General features: G+C 33.8%; 2 protein-coding genes and 1 long non-coding RNA gene across 3 annotated transcripts; all 3 read right to left on the bottom strand.

Annotated features, from left to right (window-relative positions):
* Positions 1-1,128: 1,128 nt before the first annotated feature.
* On the bottom strand, positions 1,129-6,415 carry LOC143551435 (uncharacterized). Its single transcript, XM_077041875.1, has 13 exons — positions 6,268-6,415; positions 6,080-6,156; positions 5,640-5,706; positions 5,074-5,139; positions 4,714-4,821; positions 4,256-4,386; positions 4,090-4,156; positions 3,941-3,996; positions 3,763-3,856; positions 3,609-3,679; positions 2,795-3,369; positions 1,605-1,831; positions 1,129-1,305 (listed from the first exon to the last, which is right to left on the bottom strand). Exons 2-13 carry the CDS (start codon positions 6,091-6,093, stop codon positions 1,129-1,131), a joined length of 1,653 nt encoding a protein of 550 aa, XP_076897990.1. The 5' UTR covers positions 6,094-6,156; positions 6,268-6,415.
* Positions 6,416-6,588: 173 nt separating this feature from the next.
* On the bottom strand, positions 6,589-8,082 carry LOC143551415 (uncharacterized). The gene is made up of 3 exons (XR_013138488.1): positions 7,478-8,082; positions 6,942-7,015; positions 6,589-6,698 (listed from the first exon to the last, which is right to left on the bottom strand). It is a non-coding gene; the product is annotated as an uncharacterized LOC143551415 (long non-coding RNA).
* A 3,455-nt stretch (positions 8,083-11,537) lies between these two features.
* On the bottom strand, positions 11,538-16,415 carry LOC143551454 (phosphatidate phosphatase PAH1-like). Its single transcript, XM_077041890.1, has 10 exons — positions 16,178-16,415; positions 13,949-15,536; positions 12,989-13,613; positions 12,833-12,917; positions 12,677-12,763; positions 12,509-12,581; positions 12,381-12,424; positions 12,171-12,299; positions 11,947-12,051; positions 11,538-11,755 (listed from the first exon to the last, which is right to left on the bottom strand). Exons 2-10 carry the CDS (start codon positions 15,336-15,338, stop codon positions 11,699-11,701), a joined length of 2,595 nt encoding a protein of 864 aa, XP_076898005.1. The 5' UTR covers positions 15,339-15,536; positions 16,178-16,415; the 3' UTR covers positions 11,538-11,698.
* Between the last annotated feature and the right edge of the window lie 1,075 nt (positions 16,416-17,490).

Below are 17,490 nucleotides of genomic sequence, written 5' to 3'. Positions count from 1 at the left end.
AAATATTTGAAAAACGGTTGGAAAAGGGGGAATCAAGAAGAAAAGCTATTCCTAAATAGGTTGGAAATAAACTCCTACGTATGTTTGCACGCTTCCGTTCAAGTAAAATTTTAGTCAGACGTGATTACTTAATCTTGACCCTTCATTTTTCCTATCTAGATATTTTCATGCTTCAACCACCTCATGATATCCAAATTCATTTCTTTCTTTCGAATATTTCTTAAATTTATTACATTTATAAGGTTCTGATTAAGTTTCCTATTTTGTTTGTTTATCGATTTCTTTTTGTATTTACGTTATCAGTATGCGTCATTCTTACTTGTATGTCCATAACAAATTAAAGAGCCAATCAGGAGGATAGAGAACACTTTAAAATATCTGTATTACTTTATATTTCAAATTCTAAAAATTCACAAGTACAATATATGTTACTCATTATAATTTCCGTGATGGACCATATGTAACAATAAAATATTTATATAATCAAACGACCCTTAAAAAGTTCTGCCTCCCCATGAAAAAAGTTTCCGGGCCGCCACTGTTGTTATATGAGCTAGTTACGAAATCTAAATATGTAAATTACAAAAATTACAGTCCACTTATTATCAATTTATGTTAATATAAACACAAAGTTACAATTATTTTAATGTTTACTCCCGTTTATATTATGTTTACAATGTAACATGTTGAAACTTAGATGGATCAACTCGAGTAATTTTTGGATGCTCGTTTTATGTGTATATATGCATCCAATACTCGAGTGGCATCAATTAACCGAACATTTTCAAAGATCATTCCTCAATTTGCTACTATTCAATTTGAACATGCTGCATTCACATGTGACTATTTATATATTTAAAATGTGAATAAACTTAAGTATTGATAGGTGAATCATTTTCATTTACACGTACAATGGGTTAGTCCTGAGGCCATGGACCCTAGCTATAGACTACTACATGTCTACATCTACCAAGAAGGATTAAAAGTTTGATATCAACATATTAATGAGTTGTTGGTTGAACATAATATTGCTGTGTGAATATTTCTTGTATTCGAATGAAGATTTACGCGTCAAAATGTATCAAGGAGTTTCGGAGAGTCATTAGTGATTTGAGTCGGATATGCAAGTCAGAAATTGATCTTGCAACAACTATAAATAATAAATTCTCGAGCTTGACGTAAATCGATTAAAATGTGAATTTCTGAAACTACAATACAAAGGGGACTTTTTCTAAATAATATATAAAGTTTTATAAACATTAAGACAAGTTGATGAACTCTTTGCTCAGCCAACACAAACTGGACCTGGGCTTTTCTTCTATAACAAATTTATATATTATTATTATTATTATTTGCAAGGTATACCATCTTATGAAATCACAAGCTTTGTGATCCTTATTTACTGTCAAAGCCATCACCCTCACCTGAGAGTCATATTGCAAAACAAAATTAGAATACAAAATATTCAAAACTAAGGGCCTGATGAATAACTAGAGATGACAGTTTCAAATCATTAGCAAATAAGTGAATTGTTTTTTAAAAGGCATAGTTCTTAAATCTATTTCACCACTTCAATGCATAACCAGTGGGGAACAGATTGTCACAAGCTTACCAGGGCTAGTTTCGTCATTTTTGTGAGGATAACTGTCATCTTCCTGTTCTTTCACAACTTCAACAGGTTCCCTGCTAGCAATATCTTCTGTAAAAACTTGATCTTTCTCCTTGATTTCTGAGTTTGATTTTGACAGTTTCTCATCAGGGTCTACTGACTTCTCATTCTCACTTAAGTGTTCTGCACCCAAGGGCAATTCTGGTATTTCGGAATTTGAGTCTAAAAGAGGTGAAAATTTCAACCGTTACGTACGAATGATTCACCCGAGTTATGCATTATCTTTTAACAGGTCAAACTGAACATAGTTAGTTAAAAGTCAAACGGGTCAAAGGTCGTCAAAACAGTATTTTTATAATTTTATGGCATATAACTCTCATAAACGTTTGTCCTAAAAAATATTATACTATAAAATAGTATAATTTAGTTAAACATAAACATATTGTACCAGTTATCTATAAGAAACAAAAGATAATTCTAACAAAAAGTGTTTCGGGTCAACCTGTACCAGAAATTACCAATTTTGACCCGAAATTGTTTTGGCCCGTTACCTGACCCGCCCATTTTGTAGCCTCCTAGAGTAGTAACTTTTTGTAGGCTTGTAAACAAACCGAACATTCAGTGAACTTTTCGGCTGGAAGTTCATTTGTGTTCGTTTATTTGATAAACGAATGAACATGAACCAAAAATTGTTATTCATTTAATTATAAAAATGAACATGAACACATGTTCCGTTCATTCATTTATGTTCGTGAACTTTTCTTTATGTGTGTTCATATATGTTCGTCTATATATGTTTGTCCGTTTATGTCTGTTTAAAAATTAACAGAAATTTCAAATATATAAATATGACAAAATTTTGAATGAATCATGTACATTTGAACCACTAATTTATATGTCTTTGTAAACTACTAAACACTAACATTATTGGATACTTGATATATACTTGTTCGTTCGTGTTCATTTATGTTTGGTCAATTATGTTCATTTACATCCGTGAACTGACCGTTTAATTAGATTTTCAATGAACGAACACAAACATGTTCATTTACTTAACGAATGAACATGAACAAAAAAATTCGTTCGATTAACTGTCCGTGTTCGGTTAAAGTTACATGAACGAAGTTGAACACACCCAGTTTGTGTTTGTTCGGTTCATTTACAGGCCTAACTTTTTGCCATTACCCGTAGAGGCTTCAGGTGTTTCTCCGGGCCCGCTTTGTGTAGTCTCAGTATTCAAAACAGTTTCTTCTTTCAAAGCTGATGTCATCAATTCTTTATCAAGGTCTAATGTAGCATGTTCACGCATTTTGCTTTCTTGGCTCTCTGGCACCTGTAACTGCTCACTCCTTGAAGTTGTATTCTCAACTTTTAAAGTCGAATTTGATACGTTTATATCAACTTGTGACGGTTTTTCAGGCTCCTGCACTTTGACTTTTTGTTGTTTGTTTTCTGTTGGTTTAATATCAGTTTCCATGGTTGAAGCAGGAGAGTTTTCACAGGACACGCCTAAGGGTATATATGGTTTTTTTCTAGGAGATTTGATTAAGTTTTGAGAAAATATGGATTTAAAATCTGGCATAACGCGTACGGGAGATGAAATCTTAACACCTTGAGGACTTCCTGTTGATGGAGATAATAACAATAGATCTTCATCAGTTGGAATTTCAATCCTCAAAGTTGGCCTTTTGTTGATTTTGAAGTCGCGTTCAAGTTTTTCAATTGTGTTGAATAGCTTGTTAATCTCTTCAATATCTTTCCTGCACAGAGTTTTAACATACAAAATTTAGAAATGATAAAAGAAGTGAAATAAGAAAATAGCATAAAAGGGAACGGGTTGACTTTTTTTGGCAACTTTCAACCCGTTGACAATTTTCCTATTTGGAGATAAACACTACCTAAATAGACTTTAAAAAAAATGAAGTTTAGTGTGTCTGTAACAAATAATGTGTCATCTGTTAAGATTACTAATTTGATTGATTTTCAATAGCAACTTTACCTAGAAGCATCATCAACTGCACTATAAAAGTGTTCTTTAATGCTTTCCACTGTATTAAAGATGTTCACAACCTGCACAATTTTAACTGATAATGTAAGGTATAATGCAAATAATGAACCACTAATAACATTTAAATGCAGAGGTGGAACCACACCTTGGCTTCTGCATCAAGATATTCCTGCTCAATATTTACCCTTTGCTTGGTATCTTGCAAAAATTCTTCATCTGGATCGATTACATACTGATACCTATAATAGACCAAATCCTAGAACAATTTAATTAATGTTACAAATGATTTTGCGTGTTTTATACTATTTAGTGTACAAATGTACCCTTTCAAGCTCTGTAGCAGCTTCCTCAAATTGGCAATAGCAGGCTCCAGTTGATCCTAAAAGATTCATTATTACCAAACCAGGTGGAATTAAAAAAAATAAAAAGTTAAAAACAAAATACATAGTTATTATGATAAGATTTAAAGTACCTTGTATGTAGTTAAGAAACTAGCAACCACATTTACAATGTATGCTTCATGATTCTGCAATTGATCACTTAAACATGCAAGAAAAAAATCACAATTATAGAGTTGTCATATGATACACGATGAGCTAGTAGCATATATAGAATATTAATAAAAGAAACGTACATACTTGACCTGCCTGTCCCTTTGATTCACAAATGAAGACTGGAAATCCCATGTAGATTCCAGAAAATTAATAAATGCATTACAAGCACCTGCTTCTGCTCTAAATGAAACAATTGCCTTTGAGAGTTCATCTTCCTATGCAATATCATTTACATAATATAAGGGTATATCACAAAAGAGAGATTTTATGTGGATAAATTATTAGAAGTGACAAGATAGATGGGTTAAACGGGGCAGGCCAGGTTGCACCCACAAAACTAGTAGCATTTATTATTTAATGTGTTGGTGATTAAAAAAACTAAGATTATTACGATAATTATATAATCGGTGAATAAAACAATTCAGGAGAATGTTTGTATTAATGTGTTAGCTAAGTTTCTTCTGTTTGACACGTCTGAGATAAACACAACCCGTGTCCTAAATGTGATCTAAATTGAAGAATATATGCTAAGAAAATCGCACCTTTTCCTTTAGGTTTAGAAAAAAGTCATTATTATCTTCATCAAACTGTAAACGTTGTTCTCTGGCATCTTGAAGACGAGTTATTGCATCAACCAATGTGCTGTTGACCTAAACACACAGTCTAATCAGACAATATTGTTATAATGGTGCTTATTAGTATTGATTATAATTACTGATACAAATTAAAGGAGCATAACAATGTTATGTTCAAAATAAAGTTTCACAAACTTAAACTGCAAAAAGTGTAGAATATTTTAACATTCACTCTTTGCTAACAGGATTAGTGTCATAATGTGCCCTAGTTTTTTCTTCATGTTTGTATTTCATTTGACAAACATCATTGCAAAGAAAGAAGGCTACCTCTCTTAGCTCAGCTTCAAGTTTGTCCCTTTGCTTTTCAATCGCACTAATTTCAGCTTCCAAATCCTGAAAATATCATCACTAGTAAAGTAGTAATGTAACACAAGCGATAACGTTTTTATGATATTATCAAAATATGTTAAAAAAACCAGGCTGGCAAGAGGTTTTCTTCCATCACTGGCTCAATAAAAAGAGTGTATTTATTATTATTATTTTTTTTATTATTATTACTACTATTATCAGTGGCGAAGCTTGAACAAAAACGTAGGGGGAGGCGCTCAAAATTTCAGACGAAAAAAGGTATATTTACACTACGCATAAAAAATTTCAGACGCAAAACACGTAAATTTACACTACTGATCGACAGAGAGGGAGAAGGGGGGGGGGGGGGGGGTTACCAATGTACTTTGCCCCTGATTTTTATTATTATTGTTATAGCTGGAACACCAATAATTTTCAATCGTGCAAAGAACTGATGCAACAAACAAGCACATTTGCTAAACTTCATTATAAGATGATGAATCAATAAATGCAAATATTAAGATATTTCCAAAATACCAACACACCTTCTCAATTTGGCTGACTTCACTGGTTCTTGCTACACAAAAAGTGAGAATTTCTTTCTTTTGTTCCCTACCAAAACATTCAGATGATATTAATTTAAAAAAGGTACAGGAGTTCACTGCACAAAGAAATCAAATCCATCATAAATGATCAAACAAGGAAACATTTACAGAATGGTAGATCCTATCATCTATTTTTTTTATTTCAAGTCCTTAACATTTCAAAGTGAACACCCCTAATTTACCCTTATAAGCATGTTTGGTTCTTGCAGAAGCTTTATAACTTATAAATAAATAGCATCCCAACCAAAAATTCCCGCTTGAGCAGCCAAAAATAAAGCAAGACAATTAAAGCAAATTAAATGCACATAATCTAATTAGTTTTCCTTGAAACCCATACAGTTACATAAATACAAAGGCAAAAAGAAGTGATAAACAGTTACCTATGCTCTAACATACGCTTTTCAGTTTTGTAGGCTGAGTTATGAAGAGACTCTAACAAAACTTTTAATTTATCAACCTACATAATAATTAGATAATCAGACAAAATATAATCCTTCAATAACCTAAAAAGAAGGATAAACTGCCATAAAAATTATAGATCAAGAGTCAAGACTAAGATGGCCCATACTTTCTGAAAGTGAGTCTGTGGTGTATCCCCCTTTTTTAACAAACTTTTCTTTAATAAAAGTGACTTCAATCTGCAGCACAGCTGAATATGGGCTACAGATTCTTTTGTATCCTGCGTCAAGATAAGTGTGTTTTTTTTTAAATTTAAGCTGCTGTCTACAATGTTAGAGCACTTTGAGAATCCGAAAACTTCAGTTGAACATTTACCAAATATGGCTAAATTAATTGCAAGTTTTTTTTTTGTCATATGTTAGACCCAATTAAAAGTTGAAATTAAGACATGATTTAGAAGATTAACACTAACTTGAGATTTTTACCATTGATGATGTACTGTTTATTTCTTCAAAAGAATTCTCACTGCTCTCACCATCAGATTTATGGCATTTCATTGTATCCAAGCTTTGCTGTATTTGTGAAATTTCAGAATCTACTCTGAGAGCAGAACAAACAAGCAATAGACATAATAAAAGTTAGCCCTTACACAAAAATAGTGGTTATAAATAATAACTTAATAAGAAGTACATCAGCAGGTATTTAATTTTTTTAAGAAGAAAGAGCACAGATCACTAAAATAAACGACAGAATTATGCAACTTTATGGAAAGTAATCATGTAAAAGTCATACGCATAACACGTGCAAACTAATGAACTATAATAGATTTTTTTTTTGACTTACTTTGCCACATCAGCCATCACTTTCAGCCCAGTAATTGCAGTTTGAGCAAATTGAAGCAGTTCTTCCCTCCTTACCTGAGAAGTTGTGAGCCGTTTAAATTCAACCCTGTAGATTCATTAAATTCAAAAGGAACTACCAGCATATGGAGGTGACCGAATTTGATCAAGACTTCTGTCGTTTTGGGAAACCAACTTTTTTAGGCCAGCAAAACCATCAAAGTTTCTAAAGAACTGATTATGTAACCAAATTTTAATGTAAGGTAATCTGACCCAGTAACCTGTCAAACTGATGATGTGTCAGCTGATGTGTTGGTATGTATCTATTGACCACTACTTATTTATGACATGGGGCTTAAGTGGCTTTTAAAACTGGTTATCTTAGGTACCATATAATTTAAATAATTTTCAAAAACTTGGATGGTTTTTCTGTCCTACAATAAGTTTGGTTACACAAAAAAAGAGATCAGACCAAAATATGTCAACTCTAATGCAATTAGCCCTTCTCAAAAGTCAAAAGTATCTAAGAGATAATATTACCAGCATTTCACTATCATAATCTGTAAATACTTTTGCCAGATCTTTTATACTTTTCACTACCACCTCATGGACGTCCCTCCCTCCTATTAGACAAATCCTACATCCAGAGAAAGGGCATGAAAGTAAATTTACTTGATAGTTGAATAGTTGTAACCCTAGCTTTGGAAAAATTTCAATGTGGATAGTGAGAATAGATACCCAAATAGTTCAAGCAGCAACAAACTTTCCTCCTCATTTGGTGCACCAAGAATCTGAGTCATACAAAAGAGTGAACCTGCGGTTAAGCTCCATGAATCAGCAAATACAAAACAACTGATATGATATTTAAAATAAACTATTATCAATAAACTACAAGTTTATACCAACCATTGGTGGTTGTATGCTACAGACTAGTATTCATGCTAGAGAATAAATTGCTTTGATTAATACTTACCATAGACATTGCCATGCCTTCGAGAGCTTGACACTGAAGAAAAACATCACGGAAATTCATTGGTACACTACCAAGATCAGGGTCATAATATAGAATCTGTTGAAAGAAGAAAGAACACATAAATGGTGGATATTTCCATAAAAAATATAAACAAAATATATATAGCAATCAAATATAAGAGTGATGTCATCAAACAAAACAACGGAAATAAGAAACAATATTTGTATCCACATTTAAGCATATTAGAACCTCATTTCATTTCTGATCTCACTTTTGAGGTAATGGTTTTCATTTGCATATCAAGATAGAGTTGTTTTAAACAAAGTAAAACTAACCTTGTTTACATATTACATCACACAAATACACAATTAAATGCAATAATAACAAGAAAATTCATGTCCTCTTTTCTCACTTACCATAGCTGCTTTTCCAGTAGTAACATTCTTATCACTTAATGTATGAGGATCCTCAAGACTTTTCCCAAAACTCTCTGCCTGACTTCCATTTATTTTTTCAACTTCTCTAAGAGCAAATAACCAACTTTTTAGCAGCTCAGCTCTGTCTTCCCCTTTACAAGAAACAGAAGCTTCTTCAAGCCTCTTAGCTACATCACTAAAACTTTGTATGTTTTGAGGAGCCTGCTTTTTCATAACGACAATGTTATATTTCTTTTAGTTTATTACACTATTAATGATGCAACTAACAAAACTAAATAATAATGTGACAAAATGAGCAAAGGTGATCATAAGTAGGTAACGAGGATGTGCTAATATGTAAAACTTAAAAGTTTAATTTCCTAATTGATATTTCACTTCCTGTACAGATATCCTCATTGACATTTAACCACACACTAAATGCCTGATAATTAGGATGCAAACGAGTTGAACCAATCGTGAGCTACTTGAGATCGGCTCGTGAAAAAGCTCGATTGAGGCGAGCCTAAACGAGCCTGAGCCTGAGCTCGAGCCTAAAAGCAAGCTCGTTTATAAAGGAGCCCGGGCTTCACTTGTCGAACTCGAGCCGGCTCGAGAGCCTAAGCGGGCCTAAAAGCAAGCTCGTTTATAAAGGAGCCCGAGCTTCACTTGTCGAACTCGAGCCGGCTCGAGAGCCTAAGCGAGCCTATCATTTTTATAATTTTTATTATATATATAAAATTACAATAGAAAAAAATATATAAAAATAATCATAAAAATCCAAAAATTAATTAATAAATAGAAAACAAGCCGAGCTCGAGCTTAAGAAGCTACTCATGAGCCGAGGTTGAGCTTCAAAAATAGAGATCGAAACAAGCCGAGCTCAATCTCGAGCTCTATGTAAGTTAAATGAGCTGAGCTCGAGGCAAGTCTAGCTCGGGCTCGGCTTGCAGCCCTGTGCTTTAATGGTGGCGATTTGGAGTGATATGTTAACAACAACGGCAAAACTAGCCCTAATTTGTATGTTTCTACTGTAAAATTAACCTATCTACGTAACAAACAACATGATATTAAAATAATAATTAAATGTTAGGCGAGTGATTACAATGCGATCGTGAAAAGGATTGGATACACCGGTAATTGAATATCCGGCGTGCTGGACAACGCTGTCGGTGTAAGTACGTACCGCCGCTCTGAATATGGCGCCACCGGGTACTTCGGCGGCTTTGTTCATCGCCGATCGTATCCATGACATCTATCACCAATGTAACGGTGAAAATAATTGAAGAATTAATTTGGTGCAATTAAACGGTGGAATGCGGTGGCGGAAACGGTTAATAGCAATCGGAAATATAACTGAATTTTGTTTGAACGTTTTGTTCGTTCGTTCGTACGGCTCGTTTGCCTCGCATTTCGGTGGCTTTTATTTACTTCAAGTTACTTATTTACCGCTCGAGACTACTTTCATTGTCGAATTTTACATACGCCCCGGAAGTAATCTTGTCGAACTTTTCATACAAAACAAAACACCGCTAGTCTTGCTGTTTGAGTAGTTTCTTAGGAGCATTAAAAGCTCATCATCTTAAGTTATTCTCACTAGCAAGGTTTTCATAACAGGTCAAACACGACATGATACGATAACTAATCGTGTCATTTTCCCAAACACAAACACGGACCTTTTTAGAAAAAAAGGTTACATGCTACGACCGGTTTAAAAAGTTGACAAAATGTCATAAAAGTCTTAATTAATACATAATTCTTAACATATTATAATTGAAAATTCACGTACATGGGTAAGATTAGAGGTGCACAAAAAACCCGAACTCAGAACCAGACCCGAAATAAAAACTCGGGACCGGTTTTTTTAATACCCGGGTTTTTTTTATACTTGAACCCGTACCCGAACCTACCCGTAGGGTACGGATAGGGTATGCATTTTGGCACTAAAACCCGAACCCGAACCGGACCTGATTTGTACCCGGTAATACCCGAAACCCCGAACCGGTTCCATACCCGGAACCGGGTTTTTCCAATACCCGAAATCGAGTATTTCAAATACCCGATGTATACCCGAATAATACATTAAAAATACCCCAAAAAATACCCCTAAAAAGTGCAAACTTTTAAAAAATCCAATCTATACCCAAAAAATACCCAATAAAAAACCCGAGAAAACCCGTAAATAGGGTTTTTCAATACCCGATAATAGGGTATTCAAATACCCGGTTCTATACCCAACCTGAACCCGATGCATAGGGTATGGTTTTTAGAGACAATACCCGACCCGAACCCGACCCGATCATACCCGTACCCGGTTCCATACCCGAATCCGAGTATTTAAAAAACTCGATTTATGCACCTCTAGGTAAGATAACTAGGGCAATGTCATATATTTTATTTTTTAAAAAATATATATAAATAGGTTTAACCATGCCATCAATAATAGGTTTGAACACGAATTTAATCATGACTTAATCAACAGACCAAAAATCAAAGTTAAAATATTTCGGTCTATTATCAAAAATTTTATACATTAATACTTAACCCATTAAACAATAGTAGTCTTGAAATTAGAATTAGAATAAAACATTTTATTGGCTGAATTAATTCAAATTCAAATTCAAATTCGAATTTGAACTCGAATCAAATCAAAATTCAAATTGGTTGTGGATTTGAAATTCAAATATATATTTGAAACACCATATAGAATTTTATAGAGACTTAAAGAAATCTCAACCTTGTAGTCATTATATATACGACTTTTAATCCACGCCATTTAAAGGAAGAACTCGTTAACCATTGTATCTTCTATACCCAAAGTCAGATGTATAATGGTACAGATTATGTTAATTGATGGCAAGATCCGGGTTCGTTTACTAAACATTGTTTACGCGATATCAAACTCTTTTTCCATCTGATTACAATCGGATTTAATAATGAAGACACGCTTAGCACGATGTTACGAACCCGTGTAAAATGGGTTGTAATTGGATGGAAAAAGAGCTTTGATATCGTTTAGAATATGTTTAAACATTTCACATTACGAATAATCAACGGAAAAGAACATACTGATTTATTTGTGTATACTTACTTCCAAACACGCGAGCTTCAAATAACTGTCACAAAGAAATATGTGATGTTTGCGTCATGAAATAAACTTTACACAAGGTGACACGATTCAGGTCTTATAAATGTGCTCGTCTTTGAATTAATCACATATTTATAAAAATGGATTATGAATTCATTCTATTATATGGATTTTGAAGAGACAGTCTTCATAATTGACCGACCCGACTCTAGTGTATATGTTTAAATTTACAAACAAAAACCAACCGTCTGGTTTTAACATACGAATTAATGCTTACAAACTATGAACTACAAGTCAATATCTGGCAACGGTACTCTCCAATAATTCCATGAGTTATAATCTTCCTGCAAAATATCGGGCGTGTTAAAAAAATTATCTTCAAAATTATTTTTTGTTGAAAAAAATTACAAAATTTCTTTACTTTTTTGGGTAAAGAAATTTGAAAGGTTGAGAGCGTTAAAAATAAGTTCGGCCAGCTTTTGGCCCGTTTACTATTTTACTATGATTTGACCCGTGAGAAAAAAATGAATCGAACCTGCTCGACCATTGATGTTGGGGGGAACATATCATTGACTAATGTGTGTAAAGATGTGTATGACTTCCCCTTCATGTCAACCCGATGACTAATCGCCACCTCACCCTGAAATTTAAAATCAAAACCGAATTAAAAAAAAGTAAAAAATTTGACCAAACTACCCCTATACATGTTCTAGTTTTCCGATAGGTCAAACCAAAATAGTCAACTAGGAAAAGAAGTACCTTAGGATTAATTATGAAGATTTTACCCTTTGGAATCCCCATTTTCAGGTAAGTAAGCTCGTCGGTATCTCGGTTACCGAACCCCGCGTAAAACGGGTTGTAATCGGATGGAAAAAGAGCTTTGATATCCTGAATAAAGTTTTAAACATTTTTACATTAACATGAATAATCAAATGAAAAGAGCATATTGTTTGATTTGTGTATACTTACTTCCAAACACGCGATTTTAAACTCATGAGGCGCTCTTCTAATAACTGGCACAATAAAATAATACAAAATGTTTACTTCATGAAATAAACTTTACAAATTTAATCGTGTCACAATATTTTAATACTCACCTTCACGGTACAAGGAAGGAAATAAGCCGTCGGGTGAAATAACAACTGGACCATTCGGTAAAGCTTTCCCATCCTACAAAAATCAAGCAATTGATAATTTATCGACACGTTTAAATAACCGTTGTCCAAATGTCTAGAATACCCTTTATGAAATACTGCATTGAGTACCTGTTTGAGATTAATAAGGAAACTTCTGGTGAGATACGCTTGAACTATTGCACGCGCACTTAAAAACAATAATTGATACCCATTTTCCTGCACAATAAAAATATAATTATATATATTAAATTATAAACGAAAAATAATAATATTAATAACACATACTTTTATAGCAGAGAAGAGTCGAGCTACCCCGGATTGAGTCCAATCCTTTCCAACTAAAGGCATGAATTGACCGAGAACATCGGACCTAAAACATATCATAAAAAGTAAGCCACTTATAAATGAAAAGCGTGAATTTAATATAATTTAGTAATTTACTTTGTGATCGTCCCATCGACATCGGATATCACGATTCTTGCATTCCACTTCCACAAATAAATATGAGCATCAACCTTTTGAACTCCTAAGACACGTGTCGAAAAAATAAACGAGACCATATTTTGCCCGTCTTTTAAATTCAAGGATGATATTTGCTCGGTAGTTGGAACTTGGGTTCTAACAAATTGCTTATGTGGAGACGGTAATCGTGTTGGGCTTGTTTCTGCGGGATCAAAAACCGACTCTGAATCAAGAAAAACGTCTTCCGAAAGATTACTATTATTTTGGTCGAGTGTTTTGACCCGTCTAAAAGGAATGGGCCAGAGCCACCATTTTCGGCCCGATGGAGTTGAATCGGGCCCGGTCCAGTCCACAGGAATTGCATCTGCGGGGTCAACGGGCATTTCTAGCCCGTATGCAGCCTTTCCAAGAACAATATGGGCAACTTTGTCCCATGTAAAGTATTTATCTTGAATTTTGACGATTAAGCTGTCGTTTTTGATAATTGATGATGCGGATATTTTGAATTCTTCCTCGGGTATACGGTGGGCGTTAAAGGTTTCAAAAGCGGTACTTGAACCCATACCGGGTCGAAGCAAATTGCCACAAAGAGATAGCTCTATCCCTGAAATATTCATCAAGTTTAAAAAACATTGATGTTAGTTTTAGAACATAGTGAATTATTATTTGGTTGATTCAGATTATGTTTTATCTTTGATTGATCAAATTATAAAAACGGGTCAAGCGGGTTGAAATCTCACAAAAAAAAACATATTTTTGACATACACAACCTTATAAATTGTTTCATTCAAAACTAGATTATTCGTGTAATAATATATTTTGTGATCAAATTATAGTATACTAGTTATTTTTAAAAATAGGTTTCACAAAAAAATGTTACAAGGCTAGCAGAAGGGCACAACCCGTTATGACCCGTTACCCAACCCAATCATCACTTACATGTCCGTCTCGGTCCATCAAAATTTTCATCATCATCATAATTCCTCTCAGGCTCCTCGATTACAGATTCGTCACCATTTTCATTTTCGGGCCCATATGAACTATTTTCAGCCCGTTCAAATTCAACATCAGAAATTTTATGTTCAGTGTCTACTAAATTCACCTCATTCACCTCTGTAGATTCAGTTTCAACCTCCAACTTGATAGATTCGACGCTTTTGACCTCTTCGTCATTTTTAACCTCTAACTTTAAAGATTCGACATTGACAACCCCTTCGTCATTTTTAACCTCTAACCTTAAAGATTCGATGTTTTCAACCCCTCCGTCACTTTTAACCTCTAACTTTAAAGATTCGACGGTTTCAATCCCTTCGTCACTTTTAACTAACTTTAAAGATTCGACGTCTGCAACCCCTTCTTCACTTTTAACATCTACCTTTAAAGATTCAACTTTTTCAACCCCTACACTTCCATTTCCTACTTGTAATTCTTCAACGTCCACTTCCTGATCGCCACCATCATTTTCTTGCTTTCCCAAATCATTTAACGCCAAACAGCTCTTAAAAATATCTTCTTTCTTTACATCACTCGGTGAATCCTCAACTATACTTCTTATAGATAATTCTCTCTCTAAATTCACTACACTTTGAGTTTCATTTCCTTTATCTTTCGATCCGTTAACAGCATTTATATACTTAGCCCATGAAGATTCATTACTCAAATCCAAATCACCTTCAAACTCCGGGCCTTCAATCGGGCCCAAATGAAACTGTGGCGTACTTAACTGCACATTTTCGGTATACTCCTCCATTGAAGTTATGGGAGCTGACAAAATTTGACCGTCGACGCTAAACAAAACAACTTCAGAGCTATTTGACTCCAAATCATCTTCTAAATTATCATAACGATTAGACTTGAAATCCGACAACTCAATCGACCCATCAAGAGATGATTGTTCACCTTGAAATTCATACAATCTTTTTTCACTATCAGATTCTGATCCCTCTGCATGATCATCTTGAAACTGAACCTCTAAATTATTGTTTTTCTCGGGGGCAAAATCGTCTTTTCTTGATTCTAACAAATTATCGAAATCTTTCACATCACTATCTTTCTCGGGGTCAATTTCTTGGATAAAATAAGCTTCACCCGAATTATCAAGATACATATGGAAATCAGCTTGTACTCCATTAACTTCTATTTTTACTATTTTCTCGGCCCCTTTAAGAACACCTTGAAATTTTCCAAACCGAACGTACCAAGGGGTGCTCCTAAAAGATCCATCTTGTTGTCGAACAACAATTATGTCAACGGCCCCACCAAACGGGTGAAAAGGGGTTGCAACAGAATATACACTTTGAGAAAGGTAACTTCCTACTCTACCTATCATCTGGTCTTTCTTTTGGTCAAAAGTCAAATTCAAATGCTTGTTGACTTTGACTTCCAATTTTAGTTCGTCCACTAATCACAAAATCAAACACCCAAAAATGGTGTCTTGAACTAGATAATCTCAATAAAACCGATTCGGATTGTTCTAAAAGTAGAAGTATGAAGCCTCAACTTGTAACTACAGTCGGGATCAAGAAATCTGCACGCAATACGAAGTTGGATTATAATTATGTGAATAAAAACATGCTTATCAATACTATTAAGTTAGTTCCAACACCATCAAAAGGTGATTATAAATTCACATGTGTGTTTCAAAACTCCATCCAAACACCCCTAAACCCCTAAAAGCAGCAACCAGCCAACCATACAAAAATCCAGATGCAAAATATGTCAAAATCTGAAGAATATGCCAGAAATATGATGATCATAGCCCAAAAAATGAAATCTTTAAATGATTTTCAAGAAATCCATACTGAAATTTATAAAGAAAGATTATTCAACTGGAAGACTTTGACTTTCTTGTGTTGATCCATGAATTAAAGAATCCCAAATAAGAATTAATGCACAAACATATACATAGCATGAAATAATATAATTACCTAAACACAATATTCAAACCCTAAACCAAGAATTCAAAAATTTCAGTTCAGAATTGATGCAAAATCAAAGAAACTGCTAGAAATGTTGAGCAGACTAATAATATCAATCAATAGGTTAATAAAACCCTAAAAATACCAACCAAAGTTAATAAAGTCAAAAACTTTACCACTACCCAGATGAAAAACAATCAAGAAAACTGAAAATTTAGAACAAATACAAAGAACCCAAACTGAAACTTACAACAAATTGTCAAAGTGGGATAGTTTGACTTTCTTTTGCTGCAACCAAAAATCAAGATTGAAGCAGCTTTCTTGTTGTTGAAGTATGATCGAACTGTTTCTTTCCTCCTTGCAAAGATTTGCAGACACAGGCGATGTTATTATTATTATTATTTGGGTTCAACGTTTGGACTTTCGGTTGAGTGTCGGAGTTTAAGATGTCACATGTTGACCAAATTCTGTAAATGTTAAAATAAACTCTCACCGTCACAAGATGAGTCCAAAAGTTTATTGGCCTCTCGTTTTTATTGAACTTAATATATTATATTGTCACGTTTTAATATTAAATTTCAATATAATTCTTATCCGCTTTTAAACTCGTAAAATTTCGCTATGTTACGAATTTAATATTTGATTTTGAATACACGGAGGTTCGTCTAGACTGATACTTAGTCGTGATAGCGATATTTGTATTTTAGTGTAACCGTATCTACATGTCGACCAATTTATTTGTTTATTTTACTTTTTTTTATAAACACTTGGGGACATTCTAGAATATACCTTTTAAAACTTATTCTTGTCTCGTTGAATACCGAGCTTGAAACGTTTAACCAGGAACACGCTTGACCATGTCGCTAACTATTAGCTAGTTGATGTATTAGCGTGCTAGTGTTAAATGTGTTTAGTGTGTTTTAATGATTAGTGGTGAGGAGCATATGAATAAAGGTTTTGCAAAACAAATGAAAAACACTACCTACTGTATACGTGAATATAAAACATGAAAAAAAATTTTATTGGTATGCACAGGGTCGCTATATTTTGGTCCTAGTTATATCAAAATTTGGTCAACATGGGTTTAGTGATGTTTCATTCTCATCATTCGAGTATAACACATTGCCTAAGGTGTTTATTTCCTTGAAGGTCGAGAGTTTGACCTGTGATGGATGTTGGTGTTGTATTATTAGAAGTAAATTGGATTGACACAAAAAGACAAATATATAAGGGTATATGTGTCGGTGTTCTTGTAGCTTTTGTATAGCCTGTAGCATCCATAATTTTTCAAAGTGAACACTGAACATAATTCTAAATAAACTTTTTAAGAACATTTTGTTTTGTACATGGAATTATAAAAACAACCATATGGCTCTTTTTAAGTATAAAATAATGATGAGTTAATTACATGTGCTTTCTCTATAGGCCGAGACAAGTAATAAATTTATCCCTAACTCACAATTTTAAAGGACAGTGTTTGTTTTCATAGTAGTCAATTCACTTGTAGGCAGTCAATTTAACACCATATAAATTTGTGATTTTTTGCTTGATCTTAAAAAAATT

Source organism: Bidens hawaiensis, unplaced genomic scaffold, assembly GCF_021521415.1.
Source record: "Bidens hawaiensis isolate Kalapana, Puna unplaced genomic scaffold, B.hawaiensis_p1.1 tig00016457_1, whole genome shotgun sequence".
Lineage (NCBI taxonomy): Eukaryota > Viridiplantae > Streptophyta > Magnoliopsida > Asterales > Asteraceae > Bidens > Bidens hawaiensis.
This window is presented reverse-complemented; position numbering and strand designations above follow the sequence as displayed.

Excerpts from the sequence above, each read along its gene's own strand:
- LOC143551435 (XM_077041875.1), bottom strand. Across the intron at positions 3,997-4,089 it reads GTTTCTTAACTACATACAAG|GATCAACTGGAGCCTGCTAT; the intron begins GTACTTTAAATC and ends TGAATCTTTTAG. Across the intron at positions 3,857-3,940 it reads CTGCTACAGAGCTTGAAAGG|GTATCAGTATGTAATCGATC; the intron begins GTACATTTGTAC and ends GGTCTATTATAG.
- LOC143551454 (XM_077041890.1), bottom strand. The coding sequence starts at position 15,338 with ATGATAGGTAGAGTAGGAAGTTACCTTTCTCAAAGTGTATATTCTGTT. Across the intron at positions 12,582-12,676 it reads TCCTTATTAATCTCAAACAG|GATGGGAAAGCTTTACCGAA; the intron begins GTACTCAATGCA and ends TGATTTTTGTAG. Across the intron at positions 12,425-12,508 it reads TCCTTCCTTGTACCGTGAAG|TTATTAGAAGAGCGCCTCAT; the intron begins GTGAGTATTAAA and ends TTATTGTGCCAG.